This window comes from Arachis hypogaea, chromosome 3, assembly GCF_003086295.3.
Source record: "Arachis hypogaea cultivar Tifrunner chromosome 3, arahy.Tifrunner.gnm2.J5K5, whole genome shotgun sequence".
Classification (NCBI taxonomy): domain Eukaryota; kingdom Viridiplantae; phylum Streptophyta; class Magnoliopsida; order Fabales; family Fabaceae; genus Arachis; species Arachis hypogaea.
In genome coordinates, this window is record NC_092038.1 from 129,523,029 (window position 1) to 129,541,676 (window position 18,648).

General features: G+C 34.5%; 3 protein-coding genes across 22 annotated transcripts; all 3 read left to right on the forward strand.

The window, feature by feature from the left end:
• The first annotated feature begins 263 nt into the window (after window positions 1-263).
• LOC112791575 (folylpolyglutamate synthase) lies at window positions 264-6,643 on the forward strand. 17 transcript variants are annotated; one of them, XR_011877413.1, is made up of 17 exons: window positions 264-452; window positions 537-565; window positions 723-865; window positions 969-1,034; window positions 1,344-1,453; window positions 1,714-1,774; window positions 2,418-2,501; window positions 2,612-2,668; window positions 2,782-2,842; window positions 3,265-3,311; window positions 3,667-3,744; window positions 4,167-4,331; window positions 4,437-5,036; window positions 5,121-5,199; window positions 5,422-5,574; window positions 5,680-5,857; window positions 6,087-6,643. XR_011877413.1 is itself a non-coding variant. In XM_025834459.3 (17 exons), the coding sequence occupies exons 1-17, from the start codon at window positions 328-330 to the stop codon at window positions 6,144-6,146; spliced, it is 1,764 nt and encodes a 587-aa protein (XP_025690244.1). In that variant the 5' UTR covers window positions 264-327; the 3' UTR covers window positions 6,147-6,643. The 17 variants fall into 17 exon arrangements, 4 of the variants coding, with proteins under 4 accessions (XP_025690244.1, XP_025690245.1, XP_025690246.1 ...); XR_011877414.1 differs by having other exon boundaries at window positions 5,703-5,857; XR_011877410.1 differs by having other exon boundaries at window positions 5,706-5,857.
• Window positions 6,644-7,334: 691 nt separating this feature from the next.
• Window positions 7,335-10,644, forward strand: LOC112791576 (uncharacterized). Its single transcript, XM_025834466.3, has 6 exons — window positions 7,335-7,586; window positions 7,721-7,760; window positions 7,864-7,953; window positions 8,566-8,731; window positions 9,415-9,679; window positions 10,077-10,644. Exons 1-6 carry the CDS (start codon window positions 7,530-7,532, stop codon window positions 10,266-10,268), a joined length of 810 nt encoding a protein of 269 aa, XP_025690251.1. The 5' UTR covers window positions 7,335-7,529; the 3' UTR covers window positions 10,269-10,644.
• Window positions 10,645-12,217: 1,573 nt separating this feature from the next.
• Window positions 12,218-17,992, forward strand: LOC112791578 (delta-1-pyrroline-5-carboxylate synthase). Of its 4 annotated transcripts, XM_025834468.3 has the most exons (20): window positions 12,218-12,412; window positions 12,543-12,614; window positions 12,723-12,826; window positions 12,959-13,061; window positions 13,185-13,346; window positions 13,773-14,050; window positions 14,294-14,444; window positions 14,556-14,720; window positions 14,820-14,897; window positions 15,206-15,295; window positions 15,538-15,624; window positions 15,750-15,836; window positions 16,027-16,123; window positions 16,223-16,326; window positions 16,412-16,487; window positions 16,670-16,820; window positions 16,966-17,034; window positions 17,156-17,222; window positions 17,309-17,379; window positions 17,632-17,992. In XM_025834468.3, the coding sequence occupies exons 1-20, from the start codon at window positions 12,353-12,355 to the stop codon at window positions 17,708-17,710; spliced, it is 2,151 nt and encodes a 716-aa protein (XP_025690253.1). In that variant the 5' UTR covers window positions 12,218-12,352; the 3' UTR covers window positions 17,711-17,992. The 4 variants fall into 4 exon arrangements, with proteins under 4 accessions (XP_025690253.1, XP_025690254.1, XP_072083519.1 ...); XM_025834469.3 differs by lacking the exon at window positions 15,206-15,295; XM_072227418.1 differs by lacking the exon at window positions 15,206-15,295 and having other exon boundaries at window positions 12,225-12,412; window positions 12,984-13,061.
• Window positions 17,993-18,648: the final 656 nt, after the last annotated feature.

The following is an 18,648-nucleotide window of genomic DNA, read 5'->3' on the forward strand; positions in this document are numbered from 1 at the left end:
AAGCATTTAAAATTCTTAAAATATCTAATGTGTGTAAAAAAATATAAAAAATATAAAAAATATAAAAAAATTTCAGCAAAATAGTCTTAACAAATGGCTAAGAAAATCCTAACTTAATAGTATTTTATATTACTTTAAAAATCCAAATTATTAGTAATAATATTTAGGGCGCGTTTAGATGTGATTTCCTCTTCCAAGTAAAATGGCTTAGTAATTTTTGAAAAAATAGTAAAATACAGAACAATGATTGTGTGACGTGGCATTATGACAACCCCACCAACCGCAACATACCCTGAGATAGAGAGAGAGAGATAAGAGAAGAAAGAAATGGCAGTGCCATTGTTACGTCTTTGCTCCTTCTCACTCTCACCAACCCCATACACTACGCCTTCCATCTTTCATTCCTTCAATCCCACCACCACTTTCCTCCGTTTCAAGCTCCATTCCACCCTGTAACTCTCTCTCCCTATCTTTCTATCTCTCTATCTCCTTTATCTGTAACCCAATTCACTTTTTTTGGCTTCTCTTTTTTTCAGATTTCACTCCACAATACCCATGTCTCAAGGTATTATATTTCCTCTCATTTTTACCCCTATTGTTGAATTTCAGACGTGGGTTGTTTTCATCTACTTCTTTTCATTGGGTGTTTCTTTTCTATACGTCAATGTGCTCTGCCTTCAATTCAAAGTAGTTTTTTTTTTTTTTGATGTTCTTTGCACAAGGAGATAAAGGGTCCACAAAGTCTTCATCAATGACTCCCTATGAAGAAGCATTGGAGGCCTTGTCTTCTCTCATCACTAGACGCACTCGTGTTGGTGATGTCAATTTAGAGGAACGATTCAACGTGCTGTTTGAGTACGTGAAGGTATGGTGTTTGTGAATTTGCTTCTGAAATACTTGGCCATTTTCTTGGGACATGCTTAGTTGCTTGGTGATGTTGACAAAATGGCGTGCCATTGATTGCATAGATGCTAGATTTGGAGGAGGCGATTTCAAATATGAAGATCATCCATGTAGCCGGTACTAAAGGGAAGGTACTTTCTTTTTTACTTTGATGGTTGCTTGGGACTGAAGGCATGTTAAGGGCACTTGAATCGTTCATTGCCTTGTTGCTCACTTGCTCTCTCTACTTTCTTTTATCTGTTGAAGTTGCTGAGACTTGAAACTTAACTGCTTCTTATCATTAACTTTATATAGTTTTGGAATTTATGCTGTATTCTAATCAGTGAGAAGTTGAATTTTGTGGTCTCAAACCGAGGTCTAGCTATGGATTCTAGTCTTTATCCAGCTGTACTTTAGTGTTTACTCTTGCATTTGTAATGAATTACACCGTGTTTTCACAGGGATCTACATGCACTTTCACAGAGTCTATTTTACGAAACTGTGGTTTTCGCACTGGGCTCTTTACTTCTCCTCATCTAATTGATATCCGAGAAAGATTTCGTTTAGATGGGTGAGTATTTCAATTTCACAGATTGATTTATTTCCTTTTACTATGAGTAAGTCTTTTTGTTATTCTGCATATTTGTACGATTTTTGTAACAAACTTACCTTTTACGTCGCTATTCGGTAATTACTTTACCATAACATCATCACCCTTGAAATCTATGCCTTAAGCCAATTTTGTATACCTACTAAATTACATTGTATGATGTATTTGAATTAAGATAACTAGTGCACTCTGATTTATCAGCATTATTCTTGCTTCTGCAGTCTGGAAATCTCTGAAGAGAAATTTTTGGCATACTTCTGGTGGTGTTATGATAGACTAAAGGTATCTTTCTGTGAGTAAATACTTGATTAAAAATTTAAAATATTTATCATAGAAGGTCTTTTAAGGTGTAAACAAGATTATGCTTTTCTTTCTTTTGTTCTCTTTATATTCTGAACCAGACAAGTTGCCTTTCTACTCCCATTGAACTACTGGTACATTTTCTGATTTATCCTTGCAGTCTATGAACTACTTTATTTATAACTGTTAAGAGCGAAAAGATGGATATTTTCTGTGAAATGCATTGAAGTTTTGAAGCAATTTTATTTTTACTACTTTTGGATCATTTCATTGATTTTGGAGGATCAATGATTTTCTGAGCATGTTGATATTACTCAAAGTGATTAATGTTAATATTTTATTATCCGAGTGCATCTGGATCAATAAAAAAGAAATGGTTTAATTACAAGTATGATAATCCTAGCACAGCCAACTTCTGTTCTCCGCACTTTCAATAAAATCTTCTATTTTCATAGTCCCAGTTTCAATTTGCATGACAACAATACCATACTATTAAACTAATACATGCCTGATTATCAAAGTGTTCACTTCAAAATGATGTTTTCGGACTCTGGTAAAACTTTTATATCTAGATGTGCTTGCTTATAGTGTTAACATAGCTGGAGTCTTATTTCGGGATGTACAGGAGAAAACTGATGACAAGGTTCCAATGCCTCCTTTCTTCCACTTCCTTGCTTTACTTGCCTTCAAGATATTTTCAGCTGAGCAGGTTTCATTACCGTGCCTTGAATTGCTACACATAATGCTCCATACCGATAATAATGTGTACATTTTTCCTACAAATGAACAAAACTTATTTTATTATCACATTTCATGTAGGTAGATGTTTCCATAATGGAAGTTGGTTTAGGTGGCAAGTATGATGCAACAAATGTGGTATGTATAATCATTTCAGCAGAAATTTGTTGGTTTCTAGAATATTGCCACTATCAAGCTGTTTGAATAGCTACTATTCTGGAACAAGATCATGTGGTGTGTCGATATTTCAGGTGCAGGCACCAGTTGTGTGTGGTATAACATCCCTTGGGTATGATCACATGGAGATTCTTGGTAAGTGTTATATTTTTATAATATGGGAACCGCTATTTGATGTGTTTTAATGAAAATCATGAAATAGCATGAGATATAATAACCAACTTATATTTGCCATGATATGTATTTTGCCTTCCCATACTGAGCAGCCTAATATCTCATTTGCTGGTGAAATATGTAACTTGCCGCAAGTTACATAGGTGAATGGTGGGACACATTTTTACCTGTTAATGACAAATATTTACTATCATATGCTGGAATTTAATTTGTTCACCTAAGTGATGGTATGTCCGACTGCAAGAAAATGGGAAAATAATTAGACCTTTTAAGAAGTTTTATTGTATGTGTGAAGTATTATTTTTTAAACTTCATGTTGCATAGCCACTGATTTTGTCTAACCAATTGGGTTTACTGTTATCTGTGGGGGATTCCATTAACAGGGAATACTCTTGGAGAAATTGCTGGTGAGAAGGCTGGTATCTTCAAGGTAAGTTTAGAATAAAAAAGTTTCTACTTCTTTTCTAATGAAGAAGAGAGCCTGCCGCTAAAAACCAAGGCTATCAAGAGTGTAAACCATCTACTTTAATAAGAGTTGTGTTCATACCCAGCTGATAAAGGACTCATCATAGCCCTGCACCATTTCGGTTCCTTCTTTTTGTAAAGAAAAAATAACAACTCCTTTTGAAGTTTATATCAACAATGTCCTCTGTCATGTGCAGCGAACCTGTGATAATATCTTTCTTTTCTTTATACTTTCCTACCTTTCCATGTAATACCCAATGCTGAATTTGAATCTTTTCATCCTAAAGATTTTTTTTTCCGCATTTTATAATTTAATGTAGCATCGGATTCCAGCTTTTACTGTGCCTCAGCCTGATGAAGCGATGCATGTACTTAAAGAGAAGGCTTCTCGGTTAAATGTAAGTAAATTCTTCTATGTTCCTCCAGAATTTAATCAGAACAACTAATACCTAAACATGAGTTTGTCTCATGAAATTCCGATAAGAGGGTATTAGTTGGTGAACGTTTATTTTACAATAATATTACAACTTAATTATGTTTATTAATTGGTTGCATAACTTGTAACCTTACCAAATTTGGGAAGCAAATTTCATCATTGTTTTTTATCCCATGTACTTGAATCTTGAACTATCTGTTTATATGTACATGACTTAATTGCCCTGCCCAAAGATGCGTCCTATGATTGTGTTGGTACATCTGCTTGCTCTGTCAAATGGATGATATATTGTTATACCATATAGAATTGTGGTTGTCCTTTTTTGTGTAGCTTTACTCTTTGGTTCTCATGTTCAATCAGCTCAAAAGATCCTGTTAACTATAGGTACCTCTTCAAGTGGTTAACCCGGTAGATGCCAGATTGCTAGATGGTTCAACACTGGGGCTTGAAGGTGAGCATCAATATACAAATGCTGCTCTTGCTGTCGCGTTATGCTCTATGTGGCTGAAGATGAGCGGGCATCTTCAAGACACTAATTTGGAACAAACAGTGAGTTGTTAACAAGAAAATAGTTTGATTTTGACCCTTTACTTCTTTTCCTTTTTGTGCTCTTTCTTTTCACGCTGCTGAAGTGATTCACCTACATGCATGAAGCAACACACTTTGCCAGAGCCATTCATAAAAGGGTTAGCAACTGCAAGTCTGCAAGGAAGGGCCCAGATTGTTCCTGATCAACACGTCAACAATGAAGCCTCAAATGAACTTGTCTTCTTTCTAGACGGGGCTCATAGTCCTGAAAGCATGGAAGCATGTGCAAGGTGGTTTACTCTTGCCATTAAGGGCCAGGACCAGACTTCGTTTCATCAAAAAATGGATAATTCTAAGTTCTCTACAGAAATGGTGAAGATGAATATAGGTGAAAGAGACCATAAAAAATCCACACAGGTAGAGTATATTGATTTTAAATATTTTCAAAATGATCTCTTATTGATGTTCGCAAGTACAAGCTTAAAAATTTGCAGTCAAAGTTTGATATCTGTCAAATAGTTTAAAAAGTTAAATCTGATTCACAATGTCGCTTGAACATATCCCGTTGCCATGCACACAAATTCAACAAATGTCTTTGTGCCATTAAAATGAAAAATTGTAGAACAAGTTGCTTTGTAGAAAAAAAAAATGCTAGCATAAAACTCTTGGAAGCAAATTGCATGGCTCAATTACCGAAAGCATGTCTGTAAGAAATACAAAGATCAGGTGAGATGGGATGTAAATGCTAATGTTTTGACTGATATTGTTTCTGTGACATGGAACTTCTTTAAATCATTGAGTTCTATGCAGATTTTGCTGTTCAATTGTATGTCTGTTCGAGATCCACAGTTGCTTCTTCCTCAATTGATGAAAACATGTGCTGATCATGGTGCGCAAATCTGGACTTTGCTAGAACATGGTTACATCATGATATATAACATGAACAATTATGATTAAGATTGCATAATTCAAAAATGTTTAGTAAATAAGTGATCTTCTCCTCATTTAGTTCTGTGATTATTTAGTTCCATGTGGAGGAAAATGTGATGCTGAATATTTTATATGACCAACCATTATGATTAAGAACTAAAGAGCTAAACTGAAATTATAGGTGTCTACTTCAGAAAGGCTCTCTTTGTGCCTGCTTTATCAATGTACCACAAAGTTGGATCTCATGCTTTAACCCCGACCGATACTAACATTAACCTGTCATGGCAGTTAACTCTTCAAAGAGTGTGGGAAAGTCTCATGCAAGGGAACAAAGGTATAAGATACAAATTACACATCCATAATTCACTCATTCATTTAATTATTTGAGTTTCGTTTCCAAGTTTTGGGAAATGACAATTTTTATTTTCCTGAATCTAAGTTGCTTCTGATCCGCTGGCTTAGTAGGCAAGAGTACTGATGCCGCTTCAGAAGAATTAAAAGATGATATGGGGATGAGTGCCAATAATTTCGAACACAGCGCAGTGTTTCCCTCGTTGCCGGTGGCTATCAAGTGGCTTAGAGATAGAGTACAGCAGAATCAATCAACTCGTTTTCAGGTAATCCTATACATTGATAATTCATGAATAGCTTATACAAATGAGCATGTATACTGAGATTTATCTTAACGAAAATGATTGCTTGAGTTTGATACTAAGACTTGTAATAGTTGAAATACAACTCTAGTGTTATTGAGTGTCAATTTTTATTTTCAAATTTTATTATTTATACATAGTATAGGATCTAACTGCAACATTTGTGTGGTAAATAATACAATACATACATCAGGTACTTGTAACGGGTTCTATACATCTTGTTGGTGACGTGTTGAAATTAATCAAGAAGTGATCAAGTGCTACCGTGCCAACTATTCTAAGATCTTGTCCCACAAGAGATCCCTCTCAATCATTCAGTATCCATTGAGGATTTGAAGAGCTATCACACATGGTTGGAAACTGCTAACACAATGTTTTCAACACAAGCAACCGACTAACCATCTTGGTTTTGGACAATTTATTGTAGATGAAGCTTGGTGGTTTATTTCAAGATGAGGCTGGTTTGGGTTTCTTAGTGGGATGTCTTTCAATTTTTTTTATTTGATTCTTGTAGTTGAAAAGGTGAAAGATGGATTAAGGAACATGGATAAAAAGATAATCCACCTACCTAGTCTAGGGTCTTATTTGCACATAAACTTCATTAAGTTGTCACTATCATACTAATGCTTTCAACAATCAACATGTTTGGATTCATAATGCCAACTCTTTACAAGAGTGCCCTTTGTGATTGTGTTATATATATATTGAAAGATGCTGAAACTAAAGAATAAAATAAAAAATGTTATAAAATGATATTATTGTGGATGTCATGGAGTATGGAGCATTATCATACATAATAGAGTATGAAACATTATCAATTAATGAAGCATGAATTTTCATAGCGTATTTTCAGTAATTAGTAAGTAGGTTAGGTAAATAATATTCTGTTATTATTTAATTCAAAACCTTCATTTATATCCTAAAGAGAAGGTTTCAAGACACATCAAATTTACAAGTTTACATTATCTTAACTCTAGTGTTGAATTTTTGTGTAATAGAAAATCTATTCTCATAAATTACCACGTGTTATATTGTGAGGAACTGAGAATAATATCATCAAGATACAATTCTTTATATTCTCATATATAAATTTTTATCTTTATATGTCTATGTTCATCATACTTTCACAATAAAAAGACGATAAATACAAGGTTATATCGTATAAGAAAATAACTTTTTTTCGCGCATAATTTCAAAGGCTCTGTCAATGATTACTATTGGCTTTTCTGGAGGGCCTTGTGGTAAACACCTTATGTTGCTGCCATGAACAAAATTAACTAATTGTAAAAAGAGAGAGCGAATTGCTAAAGCTATGAAAAGTGAAAACAGAAAACTATAGTAAGAGTTTTCACTCGTGTTGCAACAAAGTAATGGGCCTCGGCTCCAAACTATGGCCCAATATGATTCGAGTTAGTTTTCAGTTAGAGACGTTGACCGTTGAAAAGCAACGGTTTTTTGAGCTTTTGACTTTTTGTTCAAGTGCAATAGAATAATCCCAAATCCGAATCTAGGGATTCAGAATTCTGATCCAAAACCAATCATCCTTACAATTCGCATTTCCCGTTTCCACCCCAATGATTGGCGCTGCCACTGTGAGACTGAGCTGAGAGACGTTGCTGCTGTGAGTTTGCGTTCCATGGAAGAGTCATACACCACCGGCCTCCCCACCAGCCATTTGGCCGGTTCTGTTCCGGTGAGTCCTCCTTCTCCTCTTCATAGCAGTTGAAGTGGTTTTATATAATTTGGAATTAAATTTTATTAAGTTATTTGATGCCAATGAACTTTTCTGATCTAATTAGTAATGAACTATTCCTGTTTGAGAATCAGGCTGTCACAGCTGGAGAAAAGAGTACTACGAAACAAGATGGTATGTAACTATAGCATTAATTTTTTAAAATTTTTTTCAATTGGAGCTGTGTATTATTGTAATGCCTTGCGTTGAAGCTTGGTTCCCCTGATAATGGATGCAGCCCCTTTGGCAAATATGCAAACATTCCCTCCCAGCAATGCAGGGGGAAGAAGAGGACAAGTATATCAACCTATTACAGCTCAAACTGCTGGTATGTCAATCTTATCTATCATACTTCTTTATAACCAAATATGAGATGCATGTTTCTATTTGTAGCTCTTGTTTTCTGGTGTTATATTCTTGACAATTGACATGCTACATACCTTGGTATGTCTTCAGTATTTTTTTGTCGACGGATGGATTATATCAAAAGAGAAAAGGTAAACCTCAATCTTGTCTCTAAACAAAAACATGGACATCAAATTAGTTCCTCGGGATTTGAAAGTAACAAATTTGTCCTTCATCATTCAGTTTTTTATGCTAGGATTAATCTGTTACCCTTTTTCTGAATTGTGAGGGAATTTGTCATTTCCAAATCTGTCACTCTTCCATGTGTTTGGCCAAGGATGAGATTGGGAGTCTGAAAAGTTGGGGTGAACTTGAGCATATGGCTCCCAACTAATTAACCTTGTTTCTAGATTCTAAGCAATCTTCTGTTGTATTGGTTGACCTAGAGAAGATTCATACTGCTGATTTATGCTGCAGTCAGATGCAAGACTGATTCCAATTCTGTATTTTTATTGTAACTTAATTCATAATAGTGCCATTCCTTCCTGTCCAAAAAAATGCCATTCACTGATCTTTAATTTGTTGATCGGTGCAGAATCATTTGAGCAGCAGCCAACAACTAACTGGCAGGGAGTTTTTAGTGTCTCATCGTACTCACAGTATTTCAATGTGGACACGGATGTTGTTGTAGACAGAATGATATGTTCCTTGAATCCAGTCCGTGATGATTTTTTCAGCAAGATAGATGCTAACCCTGATTTGTGAGTTTTGACTTTTGACTCGTGCAGCACTCCTGCTATGATTTCAGTAATCAAAACTAAGTTATCGGTTTGGTTCAGATGTGAAAATATTATGCATCAAGCAAAAATAGAACTGCTACCATAACATTTACTGGGAGAATGCTGCCTGTTTGCTTCTGCCATCTGCTTTCTCTTCATTTTATCATTTCCTCATCTTGGTCCTGTGTGTGCCTTGTTCTCACTCACAATAAATGTCAAAACCATTCACTTCCGTAACCATGATTTGGAAAAATGGGTGTCACGTACGAAAAATACACAATAAATTCAATTATGGGAAGGACATTTTGCTTTTTGAATACTGATGGTCTATGATTGAAAACATACATTTTTTTCCTTCCCATCACCCTAGCCCATAAAGCATAAGCGCGTCACTTTCTACTTGTCCTTATCATCCCATCACAGAGAAGCAGACACAGTTAAAATTTTACTACTCACAAATATATGCTGCCACTCATGGAAAAAGGAATAATGAAAGTACAGTTCTTAAAATAACCACCTTGATAAATTAAAATTGTGTATGCCTAAGGGGGATACTAACCTTTTATGATATGGACTTAGATTGTGCAGTTAGGCAATGGCCTTTCCCTCTTTTAGATCCACGTTAAATGAGCATCTTGTAATGCCATGTTTTTCTATTATTGTAGGTATGGAATGGTATGGATCTCAACAACATTGGTTTTTATTCTTTCCTCAGTGGGAAATCTTGCTACATACTTTTCAGTGAAAAAAGCTAATGACTGGAACTTTGATGTCAGTTATGTGCATTCAGCTGCATGGTCCATATACGGCTATGTCTTAGTGGTCCCAATGGCATACCACTTCTATCTTCAGTACATGCGTTCAAATAGTAACCTTGTACGCTTTTGGTGCCTGTGGGGATACTCCCTTACCATTTTCGTCCTGTCCTCTGTAAGTTTCTGTTTTCTACATATGGCATATTGTGTAATTAATCATTTAATCTTGTATGCACCATTGCTGAGATTCCCTCCCACCCCCTTTTGTACTAATTCATATTTCGGGTGCTGGAGATGTGATCCTATATGGAAAAGTTTCTCTCAGTACAAGTTCATGTTCCTGTTCTGTTCAATATAATAGCTATAAGGCTCAGATTGGCTAGCCATGACATGCATTTTATTTTATTATATATTATAAAATGTTTTCATGATACATTGTTATTTATCATCTTAAATGTTCAAGCTTTAAATGTACATTGTGACAGAAACTTTTGTGTAATTAACTAGCTACTTATGATTTGAGATGTGTTGTCTTCCATCTTTCTAATGCTCATTACTTGTGATATTTTCAGTTTTTATTGCTTATCCCAGTTGGGGTTCTGCGGTGGATGATAATAATCACCTCTGGTGGTGCCTCAGCTACCTTTGTTGCCTTGAACCTGAAATCCTTCATCCAAGAAAATGATCTTTCAATGGCTGTAATTGCTGCATTTGGATTGCAAATAGCATTAGCAGTCTTCATCAAGGTTCGGTTCTTTGCATAGCTAAATGGGGCTGCAGCGCTGCAGAATAATACCCCCAAATTAAACAACAATCATTGTTAGCCTACTCCACTGAGTAACTTCCTTTAACACATGACTGGAATTGTCTGCATCATCAGAATTGGTTTTTGTGTTTTGGATGATGATGGATGCAAGAAGAGCTACAAAGAAGTTTTCTTGGGCTCTCTACAATATTATTTGTTTTTGTTTTTTTCAATCATTACTATTTATTATTATTATTTTATTTTTTTATTTTTTTGTGGGAGGAGAGAGGGGGGGAACAATTGTGGGTGTGTAGTATTTGCATTTAAAAGTTTCCATCTTTTTGTAAACATATCAGATCTCTAATTTAATTTCATTTCTTTGGTGAAAGCTAAAATGTGTGTAAATGTCTTTCTCGTTTTAGCACAAATTAGCCACAGTAAACAGTAATACACATTCATTTTAGACAACTGTTTTAGAACAATATAAATTTATATATATTCAAACACCATTTTTATTATCATTAGATTAAACTGTAGAATTTTCTCATTTGTTATTCATCTATTTTACTTGTCCATTGTAAAATCTAAAAGATGTCTAAAGAGACAACAAATTTGGTATGCAAATAACATCTATTATTTTTGTTGACAAGAATGTGAGGAGGGAGGGTCCTATATTACGGAATATCTACCGCTATTCATATTCCATACGTCAAAGCAAGGAAGATATATGAAAATGAGTTTTCTATATTTGTGGTGTTATAACTAAGTACCACAGATACTAAAATTTTGAAAGGATTCATTGCTTTTAACTTTTAAAAACTAAAATGATGTGATAGACATTAAATTATGCCTATTAAAATGGTAAGCAGATTTAACAATGATGATCTCATCAACTCAAAACAAAACAAGGTGGTCACTACTCACTGGTCATCTCATCTTAAACTTTGCTTTAGATGTTGGAACTTGAATGCAAGTGGTTGCCACTTAACATGTGTATTAGGAGTGTGGTTTGAACTCAGGCCCACTTTTTTACACAGTGATGGCAGATATACTTCGAATCTTCAATCAAAGTTTATATTTTGTCGTCTTACCAACTTAACTTGGCTCCCAAGTAAAACTAAAGTATGTAGTTAGGCACATAATAATTATGAGATAAAATGTGCATAATAACGAGCGTTTGAATCAGAGAATTTAGAATGATTGCAAGCTCCTCTATAAAGACTTTTCGAAAAAAAAAAAAAAAAAAAACTCAATAGAGATTTACAAATAAAAGATTCTGAAATTCCATCCACTTGTATTATATATACATGAATGAATAGCTTTTTGTACAAGTTTAATAACATGGTTGAATTATAATTTCTTATTATGATAGTTGGCTCAGCAACGTACACGGTGTTGACTCAAAAGCTCATTATGCTTAAAAAATAAAATGCTTTAATATTAAAATTTAAAACCCCCCAAACTTTGTTATATTTAATTTTGATTTATTACCAGCAAAGTAATGATGTATAAGACTGTGTTTCGTTTTAAAAATAAAATATAAAAAATAAAGATATAAAAATTAATATTTTTATATTTTGTTTTGTGATAAATTAGAATAAATTATCAAAGTTGAATTTATTTTATTTTTTTATTTAAAAAATTTAAAAAATATATATATAATTATAAAAAATTAATAATAATAATAAAATAAAAAATAAATTATATTTTTTATTAATATTTTTATATTTTTTTATCAAAATAAACACAATATACTAAATAAATGTCTTTAAATATAATGTCTATATTTATATCTCATTTGTCCGATCTTATGCCTCTATGTCTCCATCTCATGTTTCATGCCAATAAACAAGCGCAGATTAAATCATATGCAACAGCGATAGAGAAAAAGAAAAGAGTAAATAGTAAATATGGTTTATTTTCTGTAATTGCAGTTACACCCTTATAAATACATATCATAAGAAAAGTTAATCACATTGAAAATTGATTCACCCGTGTTGTAGTTGGTGATAGCCGCGACTGTTTTCTCTTTCTTCTTCTCTCTTCTCTCTCTCTTCGGAGTTTGGAGTTTTATCTGTGTGGAGCACTTTGGTGGCTGCAAAAATGGAGAACGTGGATCCTTCGCGAGATTTTGTCAAAGACGTGAAGCGCATAGTCATCAAGGTCCCTCTCTCACTCAATTCTCTTCATTCATCTCTGTTTATTATCACGGGGCAATGCTATAGGCCCAAGCATGCAACCATTGCTGATGCAAATGGGGCTTTAAGGTTTCATTTGTTTCCATTGTTGTAAGGTTGGAACTGCTGTTGTTACCCGCAAAGATGGACGCTTGGCAGTTGGAAAATTAGGTGCACTTTGTGAACAGGTTACTTCTCTAATCTCTAATTCCATGCATTATCCTACACTTATGCCATCTTCCTTTTTTTTTTTTTTTTTGAGAACTAAAAATTGGATTTTTATTAACAAATGGCAGATTAAGGAACTTAACTCTCTGGGATATGAGGTTATTTTGGTCTCTTCTGGTGCTGTTGGCCTTGGACGCCAAAGGCTTAAATACAGGAAATTAGTTAATAGCAGGTAAGCTAAACTTTTCCAAATCGTGGCTACAAATTCATTGTTGTTGTTATTATTTGCCACATAATTTTTGGGGGGCTTGAAGGTGGTTGAGATGTTCATTTACATGGGTGCTCTTTTATGAGCTCTTTGCAGCTTTGCTGACCTTGAGAAGCCACAGGTTGAGCTTGATGGCAAGGCGTGTGCCGCAGTTGGACAAAGCAGCCTCATGGCTATTTATGATTCCTTGTTTAGTCAGGTAATTAATGATTGGTGTTCATTTAATGCATGATCGTAACTGTCCATTTCATTTTGGTATTTATATGAATTTGGTCAACTTGACAATTCAACGATGTTGTGTCTTTCTCTACTTGCCTTGCAGCTGGATGTCACATCTGCTCAGCTTCTTGTTACAGACAACGATTTTAGAGACAGAGATTTTAGAAAGCAACTTACTGAAACGGTGAAGTCGTTGATGGCACTTAAAGTTATTCCTGTTTTCAACGAGAATGATGCTGTCAGTACTAGGAAAGCTCCATATGAGGTTTGTTATTCTCCTTCTTGCCAAAATTTGTTGACTATGCCGAATTTAACCCCGGATCTGATTATTTCATGCTTTGCTCTGTTATGGACAACTAGTGGCTGTAAGTTTAATCTAGAACTAGGCTTATGCTAGCAAGAATCTGAAACTAGAATTGTGTTTATTTTCCCATTCATTGGTTTCATGAGCTTTATGTTAGACTTATATATTGATCCTATATCCAGGGTTCTCTTTGGATTCATCTGTGTGGTAAAAGTTATCTATTATTTTGCCCACAAGCTTAATACCACCTATATATAATCAAAATTAAATCGTTAGTGTTCCCGGTGATTTCTTCAAACTTTTGTATTAAATTTATACCATATACTTGTACCATTGTATCATTTGTGCCATTGAAGTACTTAAAGTGTTACCAACTATTTCCTGCAGGATTCTTCTGGAATATTTTGGGATAATGACAGTTTATCAGCTTTGTTGGCCTTGGAGTTAAAAGCTGATCTTCTTGTTTTGTTGAGTGATGTAGAGGGTCTTTACAGTGGGCCTCCAAGTGATCCAGAGTCAAAGCTCATTCATACATACATCAAAGAAAAACACCAAAATGAAATTACTTTTGGAGACAAGTCTAGGGTGGGAAGAGGTGGAATGACAGCCAAAGTGAAGGCTTCTGTTCATGCTGCTGAAGCTGGCATTCCTGTGATTATTACCAGGTACACTATTTCTGTTTCGTTTAGTTTATTTTTTGAAAGTATCATTGTTGAAGGCAATAGGCAATTTTCAATAATACCATTTCAGTAAGAATATTTTATTGAAGTCATGACTTGTGAACACTAATTTTTCAAACAATAGAAACGATAAGAAATCTATATTAACTACTTAATACCTACTCTGTTTTATTCTCATCTTTGGAATTTTGTTTTTCCTTGATTCTGCTACCTTTTTTATCTTTTCAGTGGCTATGCGGCAGAAAATATCATTAAAGTTCTCCAAGGACAACGTATTGGAACACTCTTCCATAAAGATGCACATAAGTGGGCACCAGTTAAAGAGGTGGATGCACGGGAAATGGCAGTTGCAGCTCGGGACTGTTCCAGACGACTTCAGGTTTCGTTTTTATCTTCACATTCAGCAAAATGTGTGATAAATCATGGATATTACTAGATTTAGTGTACCGTTCTCAGTTCAGCATTATAATCTAATGATCTTACTTTACAGGCCTTACCTTCAGAGGAGAGGAAACAAATTATGTTAAATATAGCTGATGCGTTGGAAGCAAATGAAAAGGAAATCAGGACTGAAAATGAAGCTGATGTTGCTGCTGCACAAGAAGCAGGATATGAGAAATCCTTGGTTGCTAGGCTGTTTTTAAAACCTGGGAAGGCAAGACAATTCAACTAAAGAAAAAATTATTTAAATACTGTATAATTATTTGAATCTTAGCGAACTACAATTCCTGATGATAAATATGTTAACTAACAGATTACAAGCCTTGCAAACAACATGCGAACTATTGCAAACATGGACGATCCAATTGGTCGAGTGTTAAAACGAACTGAGGTAATGACAACTCTATTCTGGAAATGTACATAATTTGGCTATTGTGAATGTGATTATTCTTCTAAGATCACCCTGAGTAGAACCAGTTGCCTTCGACTTGTTGTAATTATTAGCGTTTCCAGTTTTATTTGCAGTTGTGTAAGGCAGATATCCAAATCATGTGAACGTGATTTTTGCTTGGTCATAAAGGACACTGCTTTGATTTTTAGACAAAGTTTTTCATGGATACCATTGATTGTTCTAAATTTTAATGATAGGTAATTGTTTATTGTCTGTCTGAGTTCTTAAAACTTCTGTTTGCCTTTTAGCTTGCAGATGGGTTAATTTTAGAGAAGATATCATCTCCTATAGGAGTTCTCTTAATTGTTTTTGAATCTCGCCCTGATGCACTTGTACAGGTGAATTGAACATTTTTTTTTCAATTTTTCTCCCAACTTTCTCGTAGAACCTACTTAATCATTGTCGCTTTCAATTGGTGATGGCTGTGATTATGTGTCATTCCTGTTCAGTGGGCTGTTAAAACAATCACATAAGTGGCAACCAGGACTTTCTTTATCATGTGAACTTGTTTAGATTTAAGCAATTTCTAGATTTTATGTTATTTTATCCATATTCTAAGCTGCTGGCCTCACCTGAGCAGATAGCTTCTTTGGCGATCCGGAGTGGTAATGGGCTTCTTTTGAAAGGAGGCAAGGAGGCTAAGCGATCAAATGCAATTTTGCACAAAGTTTGGTTTCAAATTAAATGATTATTGCAAATTATTTTAGTTTAAACTTTCTATTTAGTTTGACAGTTCTCTTTTCTTTTCTTTTCCTTTTTTCCCCCCGTAATTTAACATCTTTGACACTGCAGGTAATTACTGAGGCCATACCTGATACTGTTGGCGGAAAACTTATTGGACTCGTTACAACAAGAGCAGAGATCCCAGAGCTACTTAAGGCAAGCACACAATAGAGATTAATGTCTGAGTTTTCTTATACACTTGTTTACTGTATATATATATATATATATATATATATATATATATATATATATATATAAAACTCCAAAATAAAAGAAGGCTTACTGTAAAGATTGGCAATATGATCGAAAATTGGAATTGGCAACTTGCACTCTGTTTATCTTTCAGCTGGATGACGTAATTGATCTGGTGATTCCTAGAGGCAGCAACCAACTTGTTTCTCAGATAAAGAGTTCCACTAAAATTCCTGTTCTAGGTCATGCTGGTAAGGACTTTCTACTTGATATGCAAGCAAATTCCTGATTCTGGTAGGCATAAAGAATTCAAGAGATTATCATAATAAACCCTCGTCATTGCCAATCAGATGGAATTTGTCATGTCTATATTGATAAATCTGCTAACTTGGAGATGGCAAGGCGGATTGTTCTGGATGCAAAAATAGATTATCCAGCAGGCTGTAATGCCATGGTAATTTGTGATTGGAGGATGATGCAAACTTGATTTGCCACCTATTTTTCTTTCTCATTTGTCACTGTTTGATTTGAACTTTTAGGAAACACTTCTTGTTCACAAGGACTTAGCAGATAAAAATTGGCTCAATGATATTATTGTTGACCTACGAACAGAAGGTAGGACCTCAAGCGAATATTTCCTTTTATTAGACTGCTAAATTATATGACTGACTATTTTTCTGTAAATTTTGAAGGGTGGTTTCTTCAAGTCCATTTAATTGTAATCATTCCAACTGCCAAGTGTATTTTGTGATTCATAATTGTCTCTGGAATGGCTAAATGGTGTAAAATTTTTGCAGGTGTTACATTATATGGAGGACCCAAGGCAAGCTCTCTGTTAAATATTCCACAGGCACGTTCGTTTCATCATGAGTACAGTTCGTTGGCCTGCACTATTGAAATTGTGGATGATGTGTATGCAGCTATTGACCATATAAATCTTTATGGAAGGCATGTTACCCTTATTTCTTGATAAGAAACATGTTGAATCATAATTTATTTCTGTTTATTTTCCCTCTGTTCCACTTCAAATTTGATCTGTGGTAGTTCAGTGAGCTTACATGAAAATTTTGTTGCAATCTCTCCGTTGTGGCAGTGCGCATACCGATTCCATTGTCGCGGAAGATCATGAAGTGGCTGATGCTTTTCTACGCCAAGTTGACAGGTAATATTTGGAACATGTGTATTTTGCTTTTCCTTTCAAGTTATCTACTTTGCTGTATGCCATTATTATGTGTAGTTTCGTATTCAGTATCTTGCAAATAATTTTTGCTATATATTGGCAGTGCTGCTGTTTTTCACAATGCTAGTACAAGATTCAGTGATGGGGCGCGATTTGGATTAGGCGCAGAGGTATCATATTGTTTCTATTCTTTGAATAATCTCTGACACTAAGTTTTTTTATTTGAACAATGCATAATTCTTTCATGTATTAATAGGTTGGAATAAGTACAAGCAGGATTCATGCTCGGGGCCCTGTAGGAGTTGATGGCTTGTTAACAACCAGATGGTATGAATTAATGATCAATATAATACTTATGAATCAGTACAAAAGATTATAGTTTCTTTAGAACTAGCAATTGCATTCACTCAGTTACCCTCTTATTTAGTTAGTATGATCAATTTCAAGGACATGAACTAAAACTTAGGGAAGGTGCAGAAAATTGGGAAGTAGATTTATCAGCTATGAATATAACAAATATACCTGATAGGCTTATACAAGATCATAACTGATACTGGAACTACTGATTTGGTTGTGCAGGATTCTAAAAGGGAGTGGACAAATAGTTGATGGTGACAAAGCAGTTAGTTACACTCATAGAGACCTTACAGCTACTTGATTTGTAGTTGTAACTACAAATTCACATCATTCTGAAGAAGGGATAGGATGCTTGGAGGCGATTGGGTTGTCCTTTAGAGTGTGGCAGAAACTGTATAATTCAATAGAGGGAGGGATATCTGTGTTATGTATTGTTGCTTATCCGTTCATTGTGTTATGTTGTATACGCATTGTTAGGAAATTAATGTTCTTTGTTTAGGATTCTTTTTATTCTTATTATTTTCAAGTGAAATGATAATAGCTCTGTTTGTTAATGCAAATAAAAAAGATGATTTTATTGCTCTTCTTGAAGGTTTGATTTGTAATAGGATAGAAAAGAGAGGTAAAGAGTGAAGTGGATTAAATCAAAACTTTTATGTTTTTTGGTTATCCACGGTATTTCCTAGCTCGACAAGCCAATGACTAATCCGTTGTGGATCTAAACACCTTTTCATAAGTACAAAAAGTTGGCGTTGTTTGATGTTTGATCTATGTTGTTGACTCCATCTGGTAGGATAACGTGGTGTTGTTTTTGTTAAAATAATAGCATAAAGCTTCATCTGCTTTGCCGGCAAATCATGTCAAGCAAGGGAAATTATTCATTCATATTAACGTTTTGTTGTTTTTGTTCAAATAATAGCATAAAGCTTCTTTTGCTTTGCCGTCAAAGCATGTCAAGCAAGGGAAATTATTCATTCATATTAATCTTGTTTAGATATTTGAGATGATCTTATTCTCCATTGGATGAGATATTGAGATATAACTCGAAGCACCAAGAATAGAGAATGTAGGTATGTGCAGAAGATACTTGATGATCAAGTCAATATAAGTGAATTTCGATATTACTTTTTTATACAAAAATACACACTATTTTTTGTTCTTATAACCTATTATTATCACCATTTTGAACTATGATTACAAACACTATTCCAAACTATATTTATCATTCCAATTTATAAT

What these genes read in the sequence shown, in the direction of transcription:
- LOC112791575 (XM_025834459.3), top strand. Translation starts at nt 328, where the DNA reads ATGGCAGTGCCATTGTTACGTCTTTGCTCCTTCTCACTCTCACCAACC. An exon ending in AGAAGGCTTCTCGGTTAAAT is followed by an intron (nt 3,745 to 4,166) that starts GTAAGTAAATTC and finishes TGTTAACTATAG; the next exon opens with GTACCTCTTCAAGTGGTTAA. An exon ending in TCTCATGCAAGGGAACAAAG is followed by an intron (nt 5,575 to 5,702) that starts GTATAAGATACA and finishes CCGCTGGCTTAG; the next exon opens with TAGGCAAGAGTACTGATGCC.
- LOC112791576 (XM_025834466.3), top strand. Translation starts at nt 7,530, where the DNA reads ATGGAAGAGTCATACACCACCGGCCTCCCCACCAGCCATTTGGCCGGT. An exon ending in GAGTACTACGAAACAAGATG is followed by an intron (nt 7,761 to 7,863) that starts GTATGTAACTAT and finishes TAATGGATGCAG; the next exon opens with CCCCTTTGGCAAATATGCAA. An exon ending in TATTACAGCTCAAACTGCTG is followed by an intron (nt 7,954 to 8,565) that starts GTATGTCAATCT and finishes TGATCGGTGCAG; the next exon opens with AATCATTTGAGCAGCAGCCA.
- LOC112791578 (XM_025834468.3), top strand. Translation starts at nt 12,353, where the DNA reads ATGGAGAACGTGGATCCTTCGCGAGATTTTGTCAAAGACGTGAAGCGC. An exon ending in TAGGTGCACTTTGTGAACAG is followed by an intron (nt 12,615 to 12,722) that starts GTTACTTCTCTA and finishes AACAAATGGCAG; the next exon opens with ATTAAGGAACTTAACTCTCT. An exon ending in TGTTTTTAAAACCTGGGAAG is followed by an intron (nt 14,721 to 14,819) that starts GCAAGACAATTC and finishes GTTAACTAACAG; the next exon opens with ATTACAAGCCTTGCAAACAA.